The 16,824-nt window shown below is 53.3% G+C and overlaps 1 protein-coding gene across 5 annotated transcripts in view; it reads left to right on the top strand.

Annotated features, from left to right (window-relative positions):
* Nucleotides 1-15,882, top strand: part of Sp1 (transcription factor Sp8) — a 114,582-nt gene extending 98,700 nt beyond the window's left edge. For 4 of the 5 annotated variants that reach the window (XM_025299852.1, XM_025299853.1, XM_025299850.1 and 1 more), the window contains 2 exons: nucleotides 13,683-14,730; nucleotides 14,799-15,882. In XM_025299852.1, the coding sequence (XP_025155637.1) occupies nucleotides 13,683-14,730; nucleotides 14,799-15,700 (1,950 nt within the window). In that variant the 3' untranslated portion in view covers nucleotides 15,701-15,882. Of the gene's footprint in view, nucleotides 1-13,682 lie in introns of all 5 variants that reach the window. The other variant, XM_025299854.1, reaches the window with a different exon arrangement.
* Nucleotides 15,883-16,824: the final 942 nt, after the last annotated feature.

Here is a 16,824-nt window from a genome sequence, read left to right as displayed (position 1 = left end):
ACATACACACACGTGTTCACGCGAACGCGGAGCAGCGAGCGAAAAACGATCTCGACAGCCTCGTACACGCTGCCATGAATTATTTAAAACCGCGCGAGCGCGCGTGTACGTCGCGCCGAGCAAGCAAGCAGGCAGGCAGGCAGGCAGTTCGTCTACGAAATTCAAATCACGAACCGTGAACGTGGGAGAGTGGGTGTGCGCGCGTAATTACCTCGCCGCGCTCATCGACGCGCGATGCCGTCAAATATTAAGACGACGACGCGCCCTCGCCTATTTCGCCGTCGCCGCGGCGACGAAGCCAATCCGCGATCGAAGAAGCCGCTTCCCGACTCATTGAAATCGCGAACGCTCGGCCCGCGCGATCGAATGCGCGCGGTGTACCGCGAGTTCTCCTCCGTCGTCGTGAGCGCGCGATAATTGAAAATTATCCACGCGACGGGAGGCAGGGTCCCTCCTTCGTGGGAAAATCGCTTCCGACGATTACTACTCGCGAATATCGGCAATGGAATTTTCTTGACTACCGCGAATACCTGAGGGGGAAAGCAATGGCAAACGCGACGATGAATTATTACGTTCCTCCGCGAGTTTCGAGGCTGCATGACGAGAGAGGAGGCGATTCAGCGTTTAATCGATGATAGCACGAACGAATGGGCCCCTCGCTCGTCTCTCTTTCCCTCTGTCTCGTTTCGCGTCTCTCGTGGTAATCGAGAATCATCGGGATCGTCGATGGACCGCTCCATCGTTTAAATGCTAATACACTCCTAATTTATCGGCCTATGATTCTGCCAAGCAACCCCGCGTCGACGCTATTTACACGTCGATTCTACGTGGAACTTTCGTAATTGAAAGAAAGCCGCCGCCCGGGACCACCGGTGTAGCGGACCGGCTATAAAACCCGGAATATACGAGGACGGGGCGACTTTTCGGCAGACTCGCTGGTCTAGGATGGCGAGCGCAATCGAGCGACGAGCGCTGCTTATAGCGTCTACCTGAGAGCATAGCACAGCCGCTCTGATAAAGGGGCGCGCTGCTGTGTTGCTGCGCTCCCGCCGTCGCCGCGCGATGGACCTTTCACGCGTCATAATGACCCGCGGCCCGTCGCGCTATGCGGGAATTAATGTCGCTGCGAGTCCTCTCTCACGAGTTACGGCGCATCGACGCGGAGACGTGGGCCCCGGGGCCCGTACCGACGGAGGATATTTATGAAAACGCCCATCGAAATCGAGCACCCTCCCCCCCCCCGCCCCTCGCTCGCCAGAGGAGCGTAGAATTCTGAAAATTAAACGCGCTCTTTTTACGACTGCCGAGCCGACGCGGCTGACGCAATTGTGAGCGCGGCTCGCGTAAATAGTAATTGAATTAACACACCGGCGGGATGTAAATCGCGCCGCGGGAGAAAGTCCACCGCCGCGATATCTCCGGCGAGGGCTTTTCGTAAGCCGACGATGACGATCCCCGAAAGCATGCGCAACGGCTTTTTCGAAGGGAGACACGGCGCTACCTTCGGCTCGCGAACGTCGTCGTTATCGTTCCCTCGTTCCCCCGTTACACACGGCAAGAGAGGGGCAGAGGGAGAGCTTTCGGATCGATCGGATCCGAAAAATTAAATAGCGCGTCAGGGAGTTAATCAACCTGTCCGGCTTAGTCATCCTTTGACCGCTACCGCATGTACGCCGCGCTCCCGTCGTCGTCGGTCGAATTGCTTTTATTTAGTAGTAGTTCCGCGCCGCCGCCGCCTTCGGACAGCGGAAGATTAGGCGTAGAGAAAGAGAGAGAGAGAGAGAGGGAAAGAGAGAGAGAGATAGAGAGAGAGAGAGAGAAAGTGAAAGAAAGAATTAACGAGAACAAAGTGAACAAATACGGCGCAGCGGTGAAGAATACATCGTTAATAAATACGAGCCCCTCGTGGCGACTAGCTACGCCGCCTCCGCTGCCGCCGCCATCGCCACGAGGCAACTCCGTCTATATGCTAATGCATACAGCTTCCGACGTACAACGTTTTGCACTTTCCGCGCTTTCGGTCCGCTTCCGTACGGCGAAGATCGCGGCGCCGCCGCTGCGCGCAGCAGTCGTCAATTCCGATCTCGTTACTAGAAACAAAATCAATGAACGCCGGAGCGGCGAATGGACGCGGCGTTATCACCGGCTCGCTCACTCGCGCTGAATTAGAAACTTATTTATGGGAGCTCGTAATTAACACGTTCAACGTGGCGGTGGTCACCGGCGCGCCGCCGCCACCGCCGACATGTCTCGTTAATTTACGTGCATAAGCCGTAGCTAACAGCGCGTGTAACAAATTAGACCGACGGAGAGCGAGATCGAGCGAGGTGAAAAAGAATCACAGGTCCGTTTGCCAATGTATATCGCGAGTCCCAGAATTGCGTCGCGTGGTAAGAATCGCAACGGTATGTTTCGCGTGGCGAAACTTATAGACTTAGGAACTATAATATTGACTAATTTACCGGTATCAATAAATTTGCACAACTCATTTAGCAAGCCTCGCTTGCTAAATGAGTACGGAATTTAAAGGAGCTTGTTTATCTCGACGAATTAATTAGCCCCTACAAATTTAGCAATTCCGACAGCTCTGCTCATTTTCACAAATTTCCCAAGTACAACATCTTTCAAAATACTCGCGTGTTGCGTCGCATTAGCGCCCGGCAGATGACACCGAAGAGCAGCAAGCAGCAGCCGCCGCCGTGCGAGGCGGACATTGTAACCGAGAGAATCCGCGCGCATTTCTGCAACTCGCTCGGCATCATCGGCCGCGCGTCGCTGGTATCTTAATTAGCCGCAATTCGAGATTACTCGCGAGATTGCCGCGGCGCGGCGCGGCTCGGCGTATCGCCGAGGGCATAAAAGGGAAACGCCGCTTTTTTCGGCGGAATATCGCGAGTGTTAGCGCGGGTGGCCCGGCCGCGGCGGGAGAGACGTAAAAGCGACGCGGTTAGTACGATCGTCTGACAGTAAAAACTCATATAGGACGATAAAAGCCCCTCGTGATGACGCGGCTTTTTAAAAAGAACGCGGGGGAGGGGAGTCGAGGGAGCTAGAGAGCGTGTCCCCGCGTCTTGCGCTCATGAGGGAGGGGAGGTCGCTCCGCTGTCTTCCCAAATTAGGATCGTTCCGCGGCGAGTGAACGCGGTAAACGACTAGCCGGGCGATAGATCGGACACTCCGGCGCTAATTGGCTGCGGAATTTTATGTAGCACTAAATTACTCTATGCAAATGCGGGGCCGCTTCCGTCCCTCGACGACGGCATTCTGGGAGTGCACCTTCCAGAGTCCACGTTCGCTCTCTCTCTCTCTCTCTCTCTCTCTCTCTCTCTCTCTCTCTCTCTCTCTCTCTCTCTCTCTCTCCCCCTCTCCCTCTCTTTCTGCCGTCCTCTCTCTCTCCTCCTCTCTCTTTCTCTTTCCCCCGTTCGCTCGCTCGCGCACGCACAACCGCCGCCGACGCTCCTCTCGAGATTTACGCCGCCCTCATTATCCTAATGAAGACGTAACGCTTGAAAAACGAGTCGCGATTTTTGCCGGAAACTGATCGCGGCCCAACGTCCTCCTCGTTACCGAGCTTTCCGTCGTCGTCGTCATCGTCGTCGTCGTCGTCTTCGTTGCGACGAGTTTTCTCAGCTCGCCGTGCGAGTCTCGAGAGAGAATAACCGCGTACATATGTGCGTAATATATAATCGAAATAATCGCGCGCGTGCGCGCGCAGCGCAGTGCGGAAGGTCAGGAGGATGATAGGAGTGTTAACTGACTGGCGACTTATAACCAGTCCGCGTAATGCCCGTTTAATATTCAACGCCGGCGGGGGCGACGGATTTACGAGGGCTAATGAATTGGAAGCCGTTCTCTCTGTCTCGTTCTCTTTTTCTCTTTCTTTCTCTTTCTCTCTATCTCTGCCCGTCCCTCTTCTACTGCTGCCCGTTTGCCGATATTTCTTTTCGATCGCAGACGGAAAACTGCGCTACTTCGTTTGCAAAGATTGCTCTTTCTCTCTCTCTCTCTCTCTCTCTCGCACCACTGATCTGTTCTTCTCTCCAGCAACAGCGACGACGCGAGCGCGGATCAACGATCGATTAAAAGCAAATTTGACCCGGAGGTATACGCTAAATATAGCAACATCGCGCGATGTGTCCCGAGCGTCGACTAACGTCCCTAATACTTTACCCGGAAATCGTTAGGGTCCACGGGCGATTTGAAATTTGTCGAGGGTCCGTGGCGAAAAAAGTGGACGCCGTCGAGGAGAGGAGAGGAGGCGGAGATGAAGCAAAAAGGAGGCAAAGTAGGAGATGCCTCTCGGGCTGCGGGATAGCCGAATAAATTTGGATAGCTCCCTGTTTTGGCCTGGAGCCACGGTTACCCGACGTAGGCACTTTCGGACGTACGACGTCTCGGGCTCTTTCGTAACGCGACGCACGAGAAGGGTAGAGGGCAACAGAGAGCGAAAGGGAGAGAAAGAGAGGGGTGTATAGGCGAGCCGCTCTTTTACGATGGATTTAATTAAAAAACATAATTTAGCAGGCAGGATAACAGGTAGCTCGGCTCCGGTGGGAACTAACGGAGGTTCCGTCACAGCGCGCGGCGCTCTTCGGCGCCGGCCTGCGGTCACTCATGAATAAGATTATTAATCCCGTCCCCGACAGAAAACCCTCCTTCTTCTCGTTTCTTTTCCCGCATCACGTACGATCGTCCTGGCCGCGCGTTTCCTAATATTAAGGAAAGCTCGTGTCGCGTACGATTTAACTTATTAACGCAGATTCCGAATCTCTCAACGAGACGACAGGCTGCGTCTGATCCATAGCCCGATTTCGAAAATTCCGATGGGCAATTTTTTTACCTCTCACCGCCCAACATACGAAGGACTTGCCGCAAGCGCTGAAATTCCGCTGTCTAGAGGGAAAATTTCTTAGGATCCTAGTGAGATTTGAAATCCGGTTTCTCGAGATCAGATTCGAGTTGGAAATGTATGATATTTCAAGTACACAATTCTAAGTAAAAGAGCCAGAGTCGTCTCGATATTTTTTTCTGATCTTCATCCCACGTCAGGATTTTATATCTCTTTAACTGTTATTCCATTGAATGAAATAGTTGGTATAAAAATAAGATCTGACACCTTAAAAATACACAGAGACGTTATCGAATAAAAACAGTGCTGCGAATTCCCGCAGCATTTCTGGACAGAAAATGTTTCAGATCAACCATCAGATAATCGAGTCTGGAAGAAATTTTGGGAATCTAATTGGAGACTGCAGCTGCGAAAATCCTGAGAATTTCCCATGCGAATGACAGTCGGATCCAGTCTATTAGACTGGCCTGTGGCGCGATCCGGATTTTCCTTTTGCACACGATAAAAAAGGGGGATTCGCTGAGCGGTCCCCTCTTACGAACTCACGAAGGCCGGTCGGTCGTTCGTTCGTTAATGATCGCGGCCGGCGATGCAAGGCGCGATACGCCGTTGCACACTCGGCGCGGACCGGCCGAGCGAAGTTGATCGCCACTGACGAGCACACACACCGGGTGGACCGGGGGTTCGCTTTAGATGGGCCGAGTTAAAAATCCATTTGTCGGGGACGACGCGGTCGCGGTGTCGCGCGCGAGATTAAAAGAGAGATACCGACGGGCAAGAAAAGCAGCGCCATTTTGTCGAAAGCGGAGAAAGAGAGAGGGAGAGGAAGAGAGGACCGACGACCTCGCCCGCTTACGCTCCTCTCCCGCGCGTGTAATAATAATGGCAGTCGCGTTGCGTGCGAATGTACAATTTCGTTCCATCGCTACCGGTCGATCGTGCGGCCGCTCCGTCCCGCCGCTCGCCAAGCCAAGGAGGAACGACGAAGCCGGGACGGAAGGAAAGCGGGCGCGCGAGAACGGAAAGATTTTCGCAGTTGGCCGTATACGGAAGAACAAAAACGTGCACGTCCCGTGACCGCGAGCGCCTTTGAATCGTGCGCATCGAGGAACAAGAGGAAACCGATTCCTTCGCGACGGAATTGCTCCGACCTTGAGCTCCTCAGAGTTCAAACTTCTTATTCGCGTTAACGTCACGGATTCTGCCGTACTTTAGCACCTGAAACTTCGCACGACGTGTTCCGTCATCCACGGCGAACTCTTCGCCGCGCTTAGCGTTATCGTTTATCGTTAACTTTATCGTTAACTTAATGCAACGAGGTCGGACAGATAGCGCGCGCTTTCGCACGTTTGTCGCTTCCGCAAGCTGCAAGTCCCATCGAGTCGCATGGGACTTTTCGCGTTTCTCTTATTATATTCTGGCGCCAGCATCTATCGTGCAAAATCGGGAAAAGGAGGAAAAAACACGCTATACTGTGTGTACTTGAATCCGCGATCAACCGACCAAGTGCCTTTTGTGCACAACGGACGTTTGAGAATGCTCATGAATGAAGGGAGAAGCCACCCTTCGCTGCGGCTCTCATCGGCCCCTCGCTCTCGCGAGTGGAAATCTACGGAATCTTCGAGTAATTGCCGGCGAAAAATAAAAACGGAGGAAACACGGACACGTTTCAAGGAAGGTGGGAGAGAAAGGGGGAAGCACGACGCGACGCAGAGTAGGAAACGACTGTATCGAGCTCGCGAGCAGGGTGAGGGCAACGGGGGGTGACGGAGCGGCCGATAACGCGAAAGACGAGCGAGCGAGGCGAAGCGGACGTTTTTATAATTGCCGCAATTATCCGCGAGGCCGAAGTCGGGTAGCACGTCGTATATGTGCACGTAGAATCTTAGAGCCGCGCAACAGCTTCAAGGGGGCGCTGTTTTTGCCGCTTATCGCGGGACACCGGCGCGCTGCGTGCCGCCTCCCGGCGGTTGCATGCGGAGGCTGATAAACAAATAATTAGCATTCGAAGTAACCTGCATTATCGCCCGGCATCGCTTCTCCTCGCGCGCGAGCCAGGCGAAGCGAACGTGGGGTCGAGGAAATCGTGCTCCTCCGCCGCGGTGGGGCCTTTCGTCGTTGACGTCGTCATTGTTGACGTGTACGCCCGACCGACCTAGCAGACAGACGTCAGGTTAACGTGCAACGGCATTCTGTGCCGACACTGCTAAATATTTTACCGAGCTGGTATGTAGTCGCGGGTAATTAGCGCGGTGTGGAAATCGCGTTTCAACAATTCGATCTCGGGCGTTTCATTCCCGCGAAATGTATGTTTCTCTTCGTAATGTATATGTGTGTGTGTGTGTGTGTATACGCATAAACGTATCGAGATCGGTGAACGCGGAGTCGGTAACGAGGACTGTTCTCAGCAAAAAAAAGTAATGCTATTTTAAATTATAATTCAATATTACGCGCCATATCTGTAACGTGTTGTAATTTGCATGGTAATAATAACTGCGCCGCTTATCTTACGGCGTTACGTGCTTTCACTCTCTCGCGGTTCTTTCTTCCTTCGCTCTCCTTTGCGCGGCACGTGAATGAACGTGCATCGTGCACGATAAATGACAAGTAGATTACATCATAGGATTACTTGCGAGTTTCCGTCTGATAACGTATAGCGCATGCTTAAATACACAAGTCAACTCACTTCGGTGCGTTTCTACGCCTCGTGTCGTCGTCCTGTTATCCGCTCCGGACTCGTCAAGGCGAAAACTGAAATTAATTCGGGATAACATTAATGTTATATATTTGATATAATATCACGTATCTAATATATTATAATATCAGAATTATTATAACTGTAATATGTTATCATAAACATCTAATTCTTATAATTATTATAATTCAATATCATACGGAGGAAAATATTACAGTAAAAATTCTCCCTTCTCTCAATTTATATTCTTTTCCTACAATTTTTGAAAAACTAGATTATATCGATATTATAGTATAAACTGCTATGAAAATAAAGCAAAAAAAGCAAAATATTTTTATTTAATTAAAATATCGTAATGTAAAATATCAGACGCGTGAAACATTTTAAACAAATATATAGCAATTTCAATTATATTTCTGTACGATTCAGAATTACGATTGAAATTATAATTCGTTGCAATTTTAATATAATATTCTCTTTCGTGTAATATATAATAACTGTGTTTCATGACATCGAATCGTGAATCGAATACCATACTATCCGATAATCCGACAATCGAGAAACCGCGATCATCTAATATCGTAACATCTAACATTCTCCGCGCCTCGCATATCAGATCGGTATTGTCGTTGGCTAAAAAAGCAACGCGTCATCGCGCATCGCGATCGAATCGCGGTCGTCACGCTGAACAGCCTGCCCGATATACGTACATATAAAAACGGCGAATACGCTCACATGTAATAAAAAAACGAACGGGGGTGCGCAAAGAGGGAAGATACATGCGATTAAAGTGGACGCGTAAAAATGGGGATTAAAACGGGATTAAAGTACGAATATCCGGGGCGAAGCGGTGGTCGATACCACTACCGCTCTGCGGTCGGGGGGGCTACGCGATGCAGGTGGATCCAATCAGAAACTCTGACCACGCCGGCTCGGCTCGGCTCGGCTCGGCAGGTGCTCACAGAGATCGCGCGGTCAATGGCTCTCGAGAACGACCGACAGTTTTTACACGGAAAGCAGAAAAGAGCGCCGACTAATTTCGCGCGGCGCTCCATTACGACGGAGCGCGCAACCCTTCTTCCGCGGCTCCCCGTCGTTCTTTTAATTGTCCCTGCCCCGGCAGTTTCGACGACTCGCTCGTGAGGGAAAAAATGTCTTCGAGCGTCGTTAACGGATGCAGACGGCCTCTTCGTTTGCGAGAATGCCGCGTGAGAGAGAAAGAGAGATAAATGTCTGCCCGCTCCGAAGGAAGTCGCGTCAATTATAAATTATTATTTTCTTTTATTATATACTCCAATAATTACGGATATATAAATCTCAGTGCACCGAATAAACATATACATCTTTTTACAATATTCGTATCTTGATTCTTTAGATATTTAATTTTTATTTTTTTACTAAATCGAAAACACTAACTCTGACTAACTCTGAGAAGAGGAAGGCAGAAAGAAAGAATGGGAGAATAGGGGAGAGGGATTGATAAGGTTCACCGCACGATGTCTCGTCGATGTCTTCGTTAGCACGCACGCGAAGCGGCGACGGCGACGGCGACAGCGACGGCGACGGCGACGACGACGGCGACGACTCGGTTAACGTGCGAACGAGGGTTCTGCACGCGCGCGCGCGACCAGAAAGGGGAACGAAAGTTTGACACGGCCGTCAGATGCGGTTTGCCACGAAGCTCGACCGGTGGACACCCCCACGGTTTGTTGCTTCGCACCCTCGCCTGTCGGATCTTTTACCTCCCTCACGTTCAGCTGTCACGCGGCTCGTGCAGCAACGATCGGCCGGCGTTTCCGCTTTATTTTCCGGCGGCGTCGACTCAACGTCGAGTCGAGGCGAGCCAGGTCGGCTCAGGGTGTCGAGTGCTCGATCTAGTTAACGATCTCGTGCCGGCGGTCGATACTTCCTGGCATGTACGGGAGAGACCTTATGAGAGAGACAGAGAGAGAGAGAGAGAGAGAGAGAAGGACAGAGAGAAAGAGAGTAGGACCGCGCGCGGATGAGTTCTCGGAAAAATATCCGACGCGGAGACGGGACGAGAGGCGAGACAGCGAGGATTCTTCGTTTTAATTTATGCGCGGCGTAGCTCGAGGCATTATTAGTCCTAGCTGGGTACGAGGGGGCGTGACGTCACGCGGCTAAAACAAAGGATCCTACCGGTGCCCATTTCACGTCGGCTCCCTTTTAACCACGCCGACAGGAGGGCGCGAGGGACTCCAGGGCCGGTGCCGACGTCGGCGTCGGATAGTTCGGTACTGTTCTTTACGCTTCGTCTACTTCGCACTATACATTTTTCACCTAAGCGACCGTTCATGCGCCGTTTCCGGCGAGACCTCGATGACGAGGACGATGATGACGACTCGCTTATTCAACTGCATAATCCCTCGCGAGAACGTGCGGCCGTAAAATACTGTCGGTCAAAGCGAGCGAAGATTCGCTCCAAGCGACGGTGGGGTGAGGCCATTCGAAATCATGAGACTAAATGTTCCACTTAAATTTCAAGTGGACTCTTCAACTATACGAATGGGTGTTTCAATCGATTGAGGCGAATTTTGTGAAACACACCAAGTTTCGATGTGTATATCACTGGCGCATTACAGCGTAACCATATAAATCTTCATTTAAATATTAAATAGAAGAGAAAGTCTAACGTGTATCGCGAGTTCACTCTTCAACTACCAACGAAACTATTTACCCGATCTAGCGACTCTGTCGCTCTACTTCGCGAGTGGAGTTTCACTCGAAGGAATTTCGCGAGTACGACTCGCAAAGTGACTCCATTAATATTTCCCGCGCGGGGAACAGATCCACGTCACTTCGAGGAAAGAGAGAGAGAGAGAGAGAGAGAGAGAGAGGCGGTATAGCGGTATAATGACGTATGTGATCGAGACGGTCCCGCAGCATAACGTAACGCAACGTATAACCGTGCAGTACGCGCTCCATGAAAGGCGTGTATCCACCGGCTTTCCGCGATGGAGACCGACCGGTCGGTGGGAGCTGATCGGAGGGACGTCGTTGTCTCCGCAGGCCACTGTCATATTGTCCCCGGCGGATCGATACGTGGCCTCCTGCCTACAACCTGCACTCATCGAGCTTGAAGAGGGCGTGGCTCGTACACCGGCGGAGAGACACTCAACCCCGTAGCGATCTTCCGCCGCGCGCACATCTCTCCAACCCCGGAGCCGCCGCCGCCGCCGAGAGTCGGGAGTGAGAGACGATTTCTCGTCGTCCTTTCACCCTCCGCGGTTCGCCCGGCGACCTCCGCCGCGTCGTCAACGAGCGCTCTCATTCGTCGAGAACGTCGTAACAGGGGAGCAATCACGTAGCCGTGCTCGCAGATTTCTCGGAATAATAACCTCCGCTCTTTCCGCCCTCTCTTTCTATCTCTCTTCCTCCCTCTGTCGTACCCTCTCCACCTCGTGTATTCATTATTTATAATTTAAGGGCGAGTGCAGCAATTTTGCACGAGCCGCGCGCAAGCTCCCCCTCGAGGAGTACAAATCGCGTTCGCGCGATACAGTCGCGTTTGAATTATTTGACTTATTACTCGCGTTTAAGCGCGAAAGACGGAGAGACAGAGAGCACCGGGGGATCCTGTAATGGCGCTTCGCACACTCGCGCGCCCTAAATAACGACCGCATGCAGCAATACGTCATGTTACCGCGGAGAAATATGAACGGGATATTTGTTGTGCCGTGCTGATGAATGATCGGGGCGCAACCGAGCAGGACCACTCCCGGTCCTTCTTCCTCCTTCTCTTCTTCATCATCATCTTCTTCTTCTTCTTCTTCTTCTTCTTCTTCTTCTACTTCTTCTTCCTCTCCGAAGGATAGAGTTCGAGCGACCACGGAGATAGTCAGTCGCGACTTTGCTTTCCGCTCTTTCTCTCCCCTTTGCTCTTCCTCCACACCTTCCCTCCCTCCCGCCCTTTTGCCCACCTCTCGTCGTTACCGTCCTGGAAGGGTGAGCGCGCGCGCGCGCGCGCGCCCGCGCGTTCGTTGTCTTTCGCCGGTGTTGTTGGCGCAAGGTTGAATCCACGTGGGGGCGTGTCGCCTCGATGGCGCCGGCTGCTAATGGCCGCGCGGCGGCCCTCCAGACCTTAATTTCCTGCCGCTTCCGCGGACCCTCTCGCTTTTACCTCTCCGCGTCCAAATCCGCCCGAGATCCGTTCTCGCCAGCCTCCTCTCCCGGGGCCCTTCGGTAGCCACCGAGCGACGTTCGCTCTTTTCCTTTCTCTCTCTCTCTCTCTCTCTCTCTCTTTCTCTCCTTGTCCTTTCATCCCCTGCCACCGCCGCCCCCGCGCGCGTGATTTGCATGGAACTGCTCTCTCTTTTGATGAAGTTCGTTATCCGAAGTTTCGGCCCGGGCTTCTGTCGTCCGCTCTAATTTTTCTCCCGCTCGAATTGGGCTCCCTCTAATTCTTCTCGCCGCTCGAACACGCGCGCGAGAGTTCCCTCCCCCCCCCCTCTCTCTCTCTCTGCCTTTCTGTGCCTTTAAAGATCGAGGATGACTCTGAGAAATTCGTCGTAAAACTCGAATCGTCTCCTTGTCAAACTCTCGCTCGATTTATATCGATAATTTGCGGTGGCCCCTTGCGAAGTCTCTCATCTCGTTACTTGAATATTCGCAATCGTAGTACACTTTTTCCCTCGTACTTCTCGCGTTGCTCTCACACGTTCCCCATTGATACGGTCGGCTTTCGCACGTCAATGAGATCGTATCATCGCGCAAGCAACATCCCGCTTATATTTCTCACTCGGAATACTGGACCGCTATCTCGATCCGCCGATAATCTCGCGCGCCGCGACACGCTGTAGTACCTCGTCTTCGCCTCGCGTCGCGTCTTCCCACGGAACAACGAAGACGTCTACATCTTGATACGTTTCGAGCCCGCTCTCAAATACGGCCTCGTGGAAAACGTACGTCGACCTTGTGCTTGATTCGAGATCAATTTGCATGAAACCGGTCTAGGGTAGAGAGAGACTCGGGCCCCACGAGCGCCTCCACCCGGGTCTCATTACTTTCAGCGACTAATCTCCGATCTCTCTTCTAGGATAGGAGCGGCAATTTAGTGTCATTATACGCCCTTAGGGGAAGGCGCTTTCCTCTTTCTCTCTCTCTCTTTCTCTATCGCTGCTAGCTCGGGCGGGCCCGGGCCCGGGTTGGGCTTCTTTTTAAATCGATTTAGACGCGGCGATTATGGGCGTCCACCGACCGCGCCAGATTTCGATATTACGAACCACGAAGCCAGCACGAAAAAGTATCCCGATGGTCGGTCCTGTGAATCGATACGCGCGATATGTAATCCGTTGCCCCTACTCCAGAGTTGTTATTACCGATTTGCGTAATCGCGCCGGCGAGATTGCCCGGTAACAAGCGCTTCCGACGTGAAAAATTTCGGAGAGAGATCGGTACGTGCGCGCACGCGTGCAGGCGTGTTGTTAACACATTGTAAATCGACGATAGAGATCATGCGAGAGCGGCCGACTTTGTCGGCCGCGCTTAATCGAGAATTTATTAACATAATACATGCCCTTATCCCATGCGAAGAAAATGTCTTGGAATCTAATGAGGGTCGAGCCCGCGGTTTCCTGGAAAACTTGCGGACTCTTTAATGGGGAGATCTATGGTTCAGAGTTGTAGTTAGTGTAATGTTCCGCGCAAACACGCGAATTCGAGATATGTGTGCACCTGCATATGTTGTTTCTATCTATACCACTAGCGAAGCTGTCAAGGTTCTGTTGTCAAATTCACTCTCTTCAGCGCGGGATGAAAATATTCGCTCGACGATTCTCTCTATATATGAGTGCGACATCGCTCGAATTCGAGCCGTCATTTCAAATTTATCGGAACAAAAATGCGCCCTAAAAAATTCCAAGAACATTGTAGCGGGGTAAGCAACGGAGGTATGAACAATTCGATCGAAGTTGCTGTATCTAACGAGATCTTGCGAAATTTCTATCCCACGATAAAAGCTCAATGCGGCGGACAGCCCCCAACAACAATCTAAACAACGATAGACGGACCAGACAGAGAGATCAGCCGATCCCTAAATTCGTCAACTGACTCTGATCCAACACATCGCTACGCAATGATCGAAAGACTGAGCATGGACCGCTGATTCCTCTGTTTCAGGATCACCCGGGACTACGAGGCACGCCGCTGGCCATGTTGGCGGCACAATGCAACAAGCTGAGCAGCAAGAGCCCGCCGCCGCTGGCGGACGCCGCCGTGGGCAAGGGTTTCCACCCGTGGAAGAAGAGCCCGCAGAGTAGCGGCAGCTCGCCGCAGCACACCGGCGGCGGCGGGGGAGGGGGCGGCGGCGGCGGCGGCGGCGGCGGCGGTGGCGGGTGCACAACGACGGGAGTGAGCCAGCGACCGGCGGCGACGAGTAGCGCCGGCAGCACGAGCGGAGGTTACGCGCGGGCGCCGGTCACGTCTTGCGCGTCGACAGCACCGCAATACGGTAGCGAGCTGTATTTCCCCGGGACAGCGAGCGCCCAGCCAGCCGGCGACCCGCACCACCATCAGAGTAGCTTGCTCGGCAAGGTCGAAGGCGCGACCCTGGGCTCGGTATACGGCAGGCACCCATACGAGTCGTGGCCGTTCAACGCGATGCCCGGCGCTACGCACGGCGGTATCAAAGCGAGCGACGGCTGGTGGGACGTGCACGGCGCGGCGACCGCCGGCGGCTGGCTGGACGTGAGCAGCACCGTCGGCGTCGGCGTGCACGCTGCGCAAATGGCCAATTACTCTGCCGACTATTCGACGAGCCTCGCATTGGCCGGCAATCACCTGCTGACCACGGCGACGACCGCCGGTCACAATCTATTGCAAGACACGTACAAGTCGATGCTACCGGGCGGGCCGCCCGGTTTCGGGCTGCACCACCACGCCGCCGCGACCGCCGCCGGCGCCGGCGCCGGCGCCGGTAGTCCCCAAGGCAGCGGCGGTGGCGTCGGTGTCGGCGGCGCCGGTGTGAGCCAAGCGCCGTCGCCGCGCTCACAGAGGCGCTACACCGGTCGCGCCACCTGCGATTGCCCGAATTGTCAAGAAGCCGAGAGACTCGGTCCCGCCGGCGTGCACCTCAGGAAGAAGAACATCCATAGCTGTCACATACCGGGTTGCGGCAAGGTCTACGGGAAAACGTCGCATCTGAAGGCCCACTTACGGTGGCACACTGGTGAGCGACCGTTTGTTTGCAACTGGCTTTTCTGTGGCAAGCGGTTCACACGTTCGGATGAGTTGCAGCGGCACCTTCGAACCCACACCGGCGAAAAGAGATTCGCCTGCCCGGTCTGCAACAAGCGGTTCATGCGCAGCGACCATCTCGCGAAGCACGTCAAGACCCACAGCAGCAGCAGCAGCAGCAGCGGCAGCAAGGGCAAGGGGGGAGCGGGGAGCTCGTCGGCAGAGTCCTGCTCAGACAGCGAGGACAACGGGAGTCAGCAGAGTCCCACTTCCAACTCGGTGCCGCAGCCGCAGCCGCCGCCGCAGCAGCAGCAGCAGCAGCAACCTCCACAGGCCCAGCAGCAGCAGCAGCAGCAGCAGCAGCAGCAGCTGGCGGCGGCGGCGGCGGCGGCGGCGGCGGCGGTGGGCCAGGACACCAGCAACACCACCTCCCCCCAGACCACCACCACCACTCTCGGCCATCAGCCGACAACACCCATGACTCCAATACAGATGACCCCACCGCCTCTGACCCCACACCATCCCCACCACCCGCATCTCCCGCCTCTAATGCACCATCCTCATCATCACGCAACCTCCGTACCGGCGGCCCACCACCCGCACGCGGGGATGAGCATGCACTGAGCCCGGTGGGGCCCGGAGCCGGTGCCTGCAGTACCGCTGCCGCAACGGCCCTGGGCTCCCCCCTATCCTACCCCCTCAACCTGAACCTCATGCAGAATCACGCGAATATCAATCCGTCTGCCGCTGCCTCCTCTACCACCGCCTCCCACCACCATCACCACCAACAACAACAGCAACACCAAAACCACCACCATCACCACCATCATCACCATCACCACCAATCGCACCAGCAACACTCCCGACAGAGTAACTCCTATTCCGTGCAACAGAATCCTGGCACGCCGGGGACCGCGCAGACTCCCTCACCCTCGTCCCCCGCGCCTGTACATAGTCTCTAAGCGGTTTTACGAATGAGCGCGCGCACATACCATACATACACGTAACACACACGTAATACACACACTCTCTAACGTCCAATTTACCATCAGACACTTTACCATCACTACTATCATCATTATCATTATCATTATCATCACCATCACCATTACCATCACCATCATCATCATCATCACCATCACCATCACCATCACCATCACCACCACTACCACCACCACCATCACCACGACCACCACTACCACCACCACCACCACCACCACCACCACCACCACCACCACCATCACCACCACCACCACCACCACCACCATCACCATCACCACCACCACCACCACTACCATCACTCTCTATCCATCGCACTTGTCCGTCCGCAGCGTTCACGTGTAACGCGCAGGCACATTATACATGACACACGTATAGACACGACGGCATACACGGAGAATAGACATGACGAATCTGGCTCCCCGTCCCGATTCCGAGTACGGAATACGCTCCTCGTAATACGCGGATATTTCAGGATATTTCTCGTTTGTACATAATATATATATATATATATAAATATATATAAAGTGTGCGAGAGGAGAGAGAGAGAGAGAGAGAGAGAGAGAGAGAGAGAGAGAAAGTGAGAGAAAGGGAAAGAGTGTGAGAGTGTGTGTGAGAGAGAGAGAGAGAGAGAGAGAAAGAGAGAGAGAGGAATGAAATGATATTATATTAATTAAGCGGTGTAATGTTGTAAAAAGGTAACCCGTATAAATATATAAATATACTTATATAAAGATACGTCTATAAATATACACATACACACGTGCGTGTGTATACATTTATATACGTATATATAGAAATATATATATATACATAATGCACTTGTCGCGATGTATCATACACCAAGAACGGAGGAATTTTCGCGCCCCACGACCGCCTCTTCTCCTTCCGTGCATGCGCAAAGGGCGAGAGACGAGGCAACGAATTCTGAGGTGAAACTACCGTGGAGTACGTAACATACGATGTACACACGCACACATACACCGACACTGACACACCCTCAATCGTACATACGTACACAGACACACGTTCGGTCCATCCACGGACAGGTTCCAAACGACTTCATATACCACATAGGGCCTTGAGC

This window comes from Harpegnathos saltator, unplaced genomic scaffold (assembly GCF_003227715.2).
Source record: "Harpegnathos saltator strain DR-91 unplaced genomic scaffold, Hsal_v8.6 scaffold295, whole genome shotgun sequence".
Taxonomy (NCBI): Eukaryota; Metazoa; Arthropoda; class Insecta; order Hymenoptera; family Formicidae; genus Harpegnathos; species Harpegnathos saltator.
Note: the sequence above shows the minus strand (reverse complement) of the source record. Positions and strands in the feature narration are given on the sequence as shown.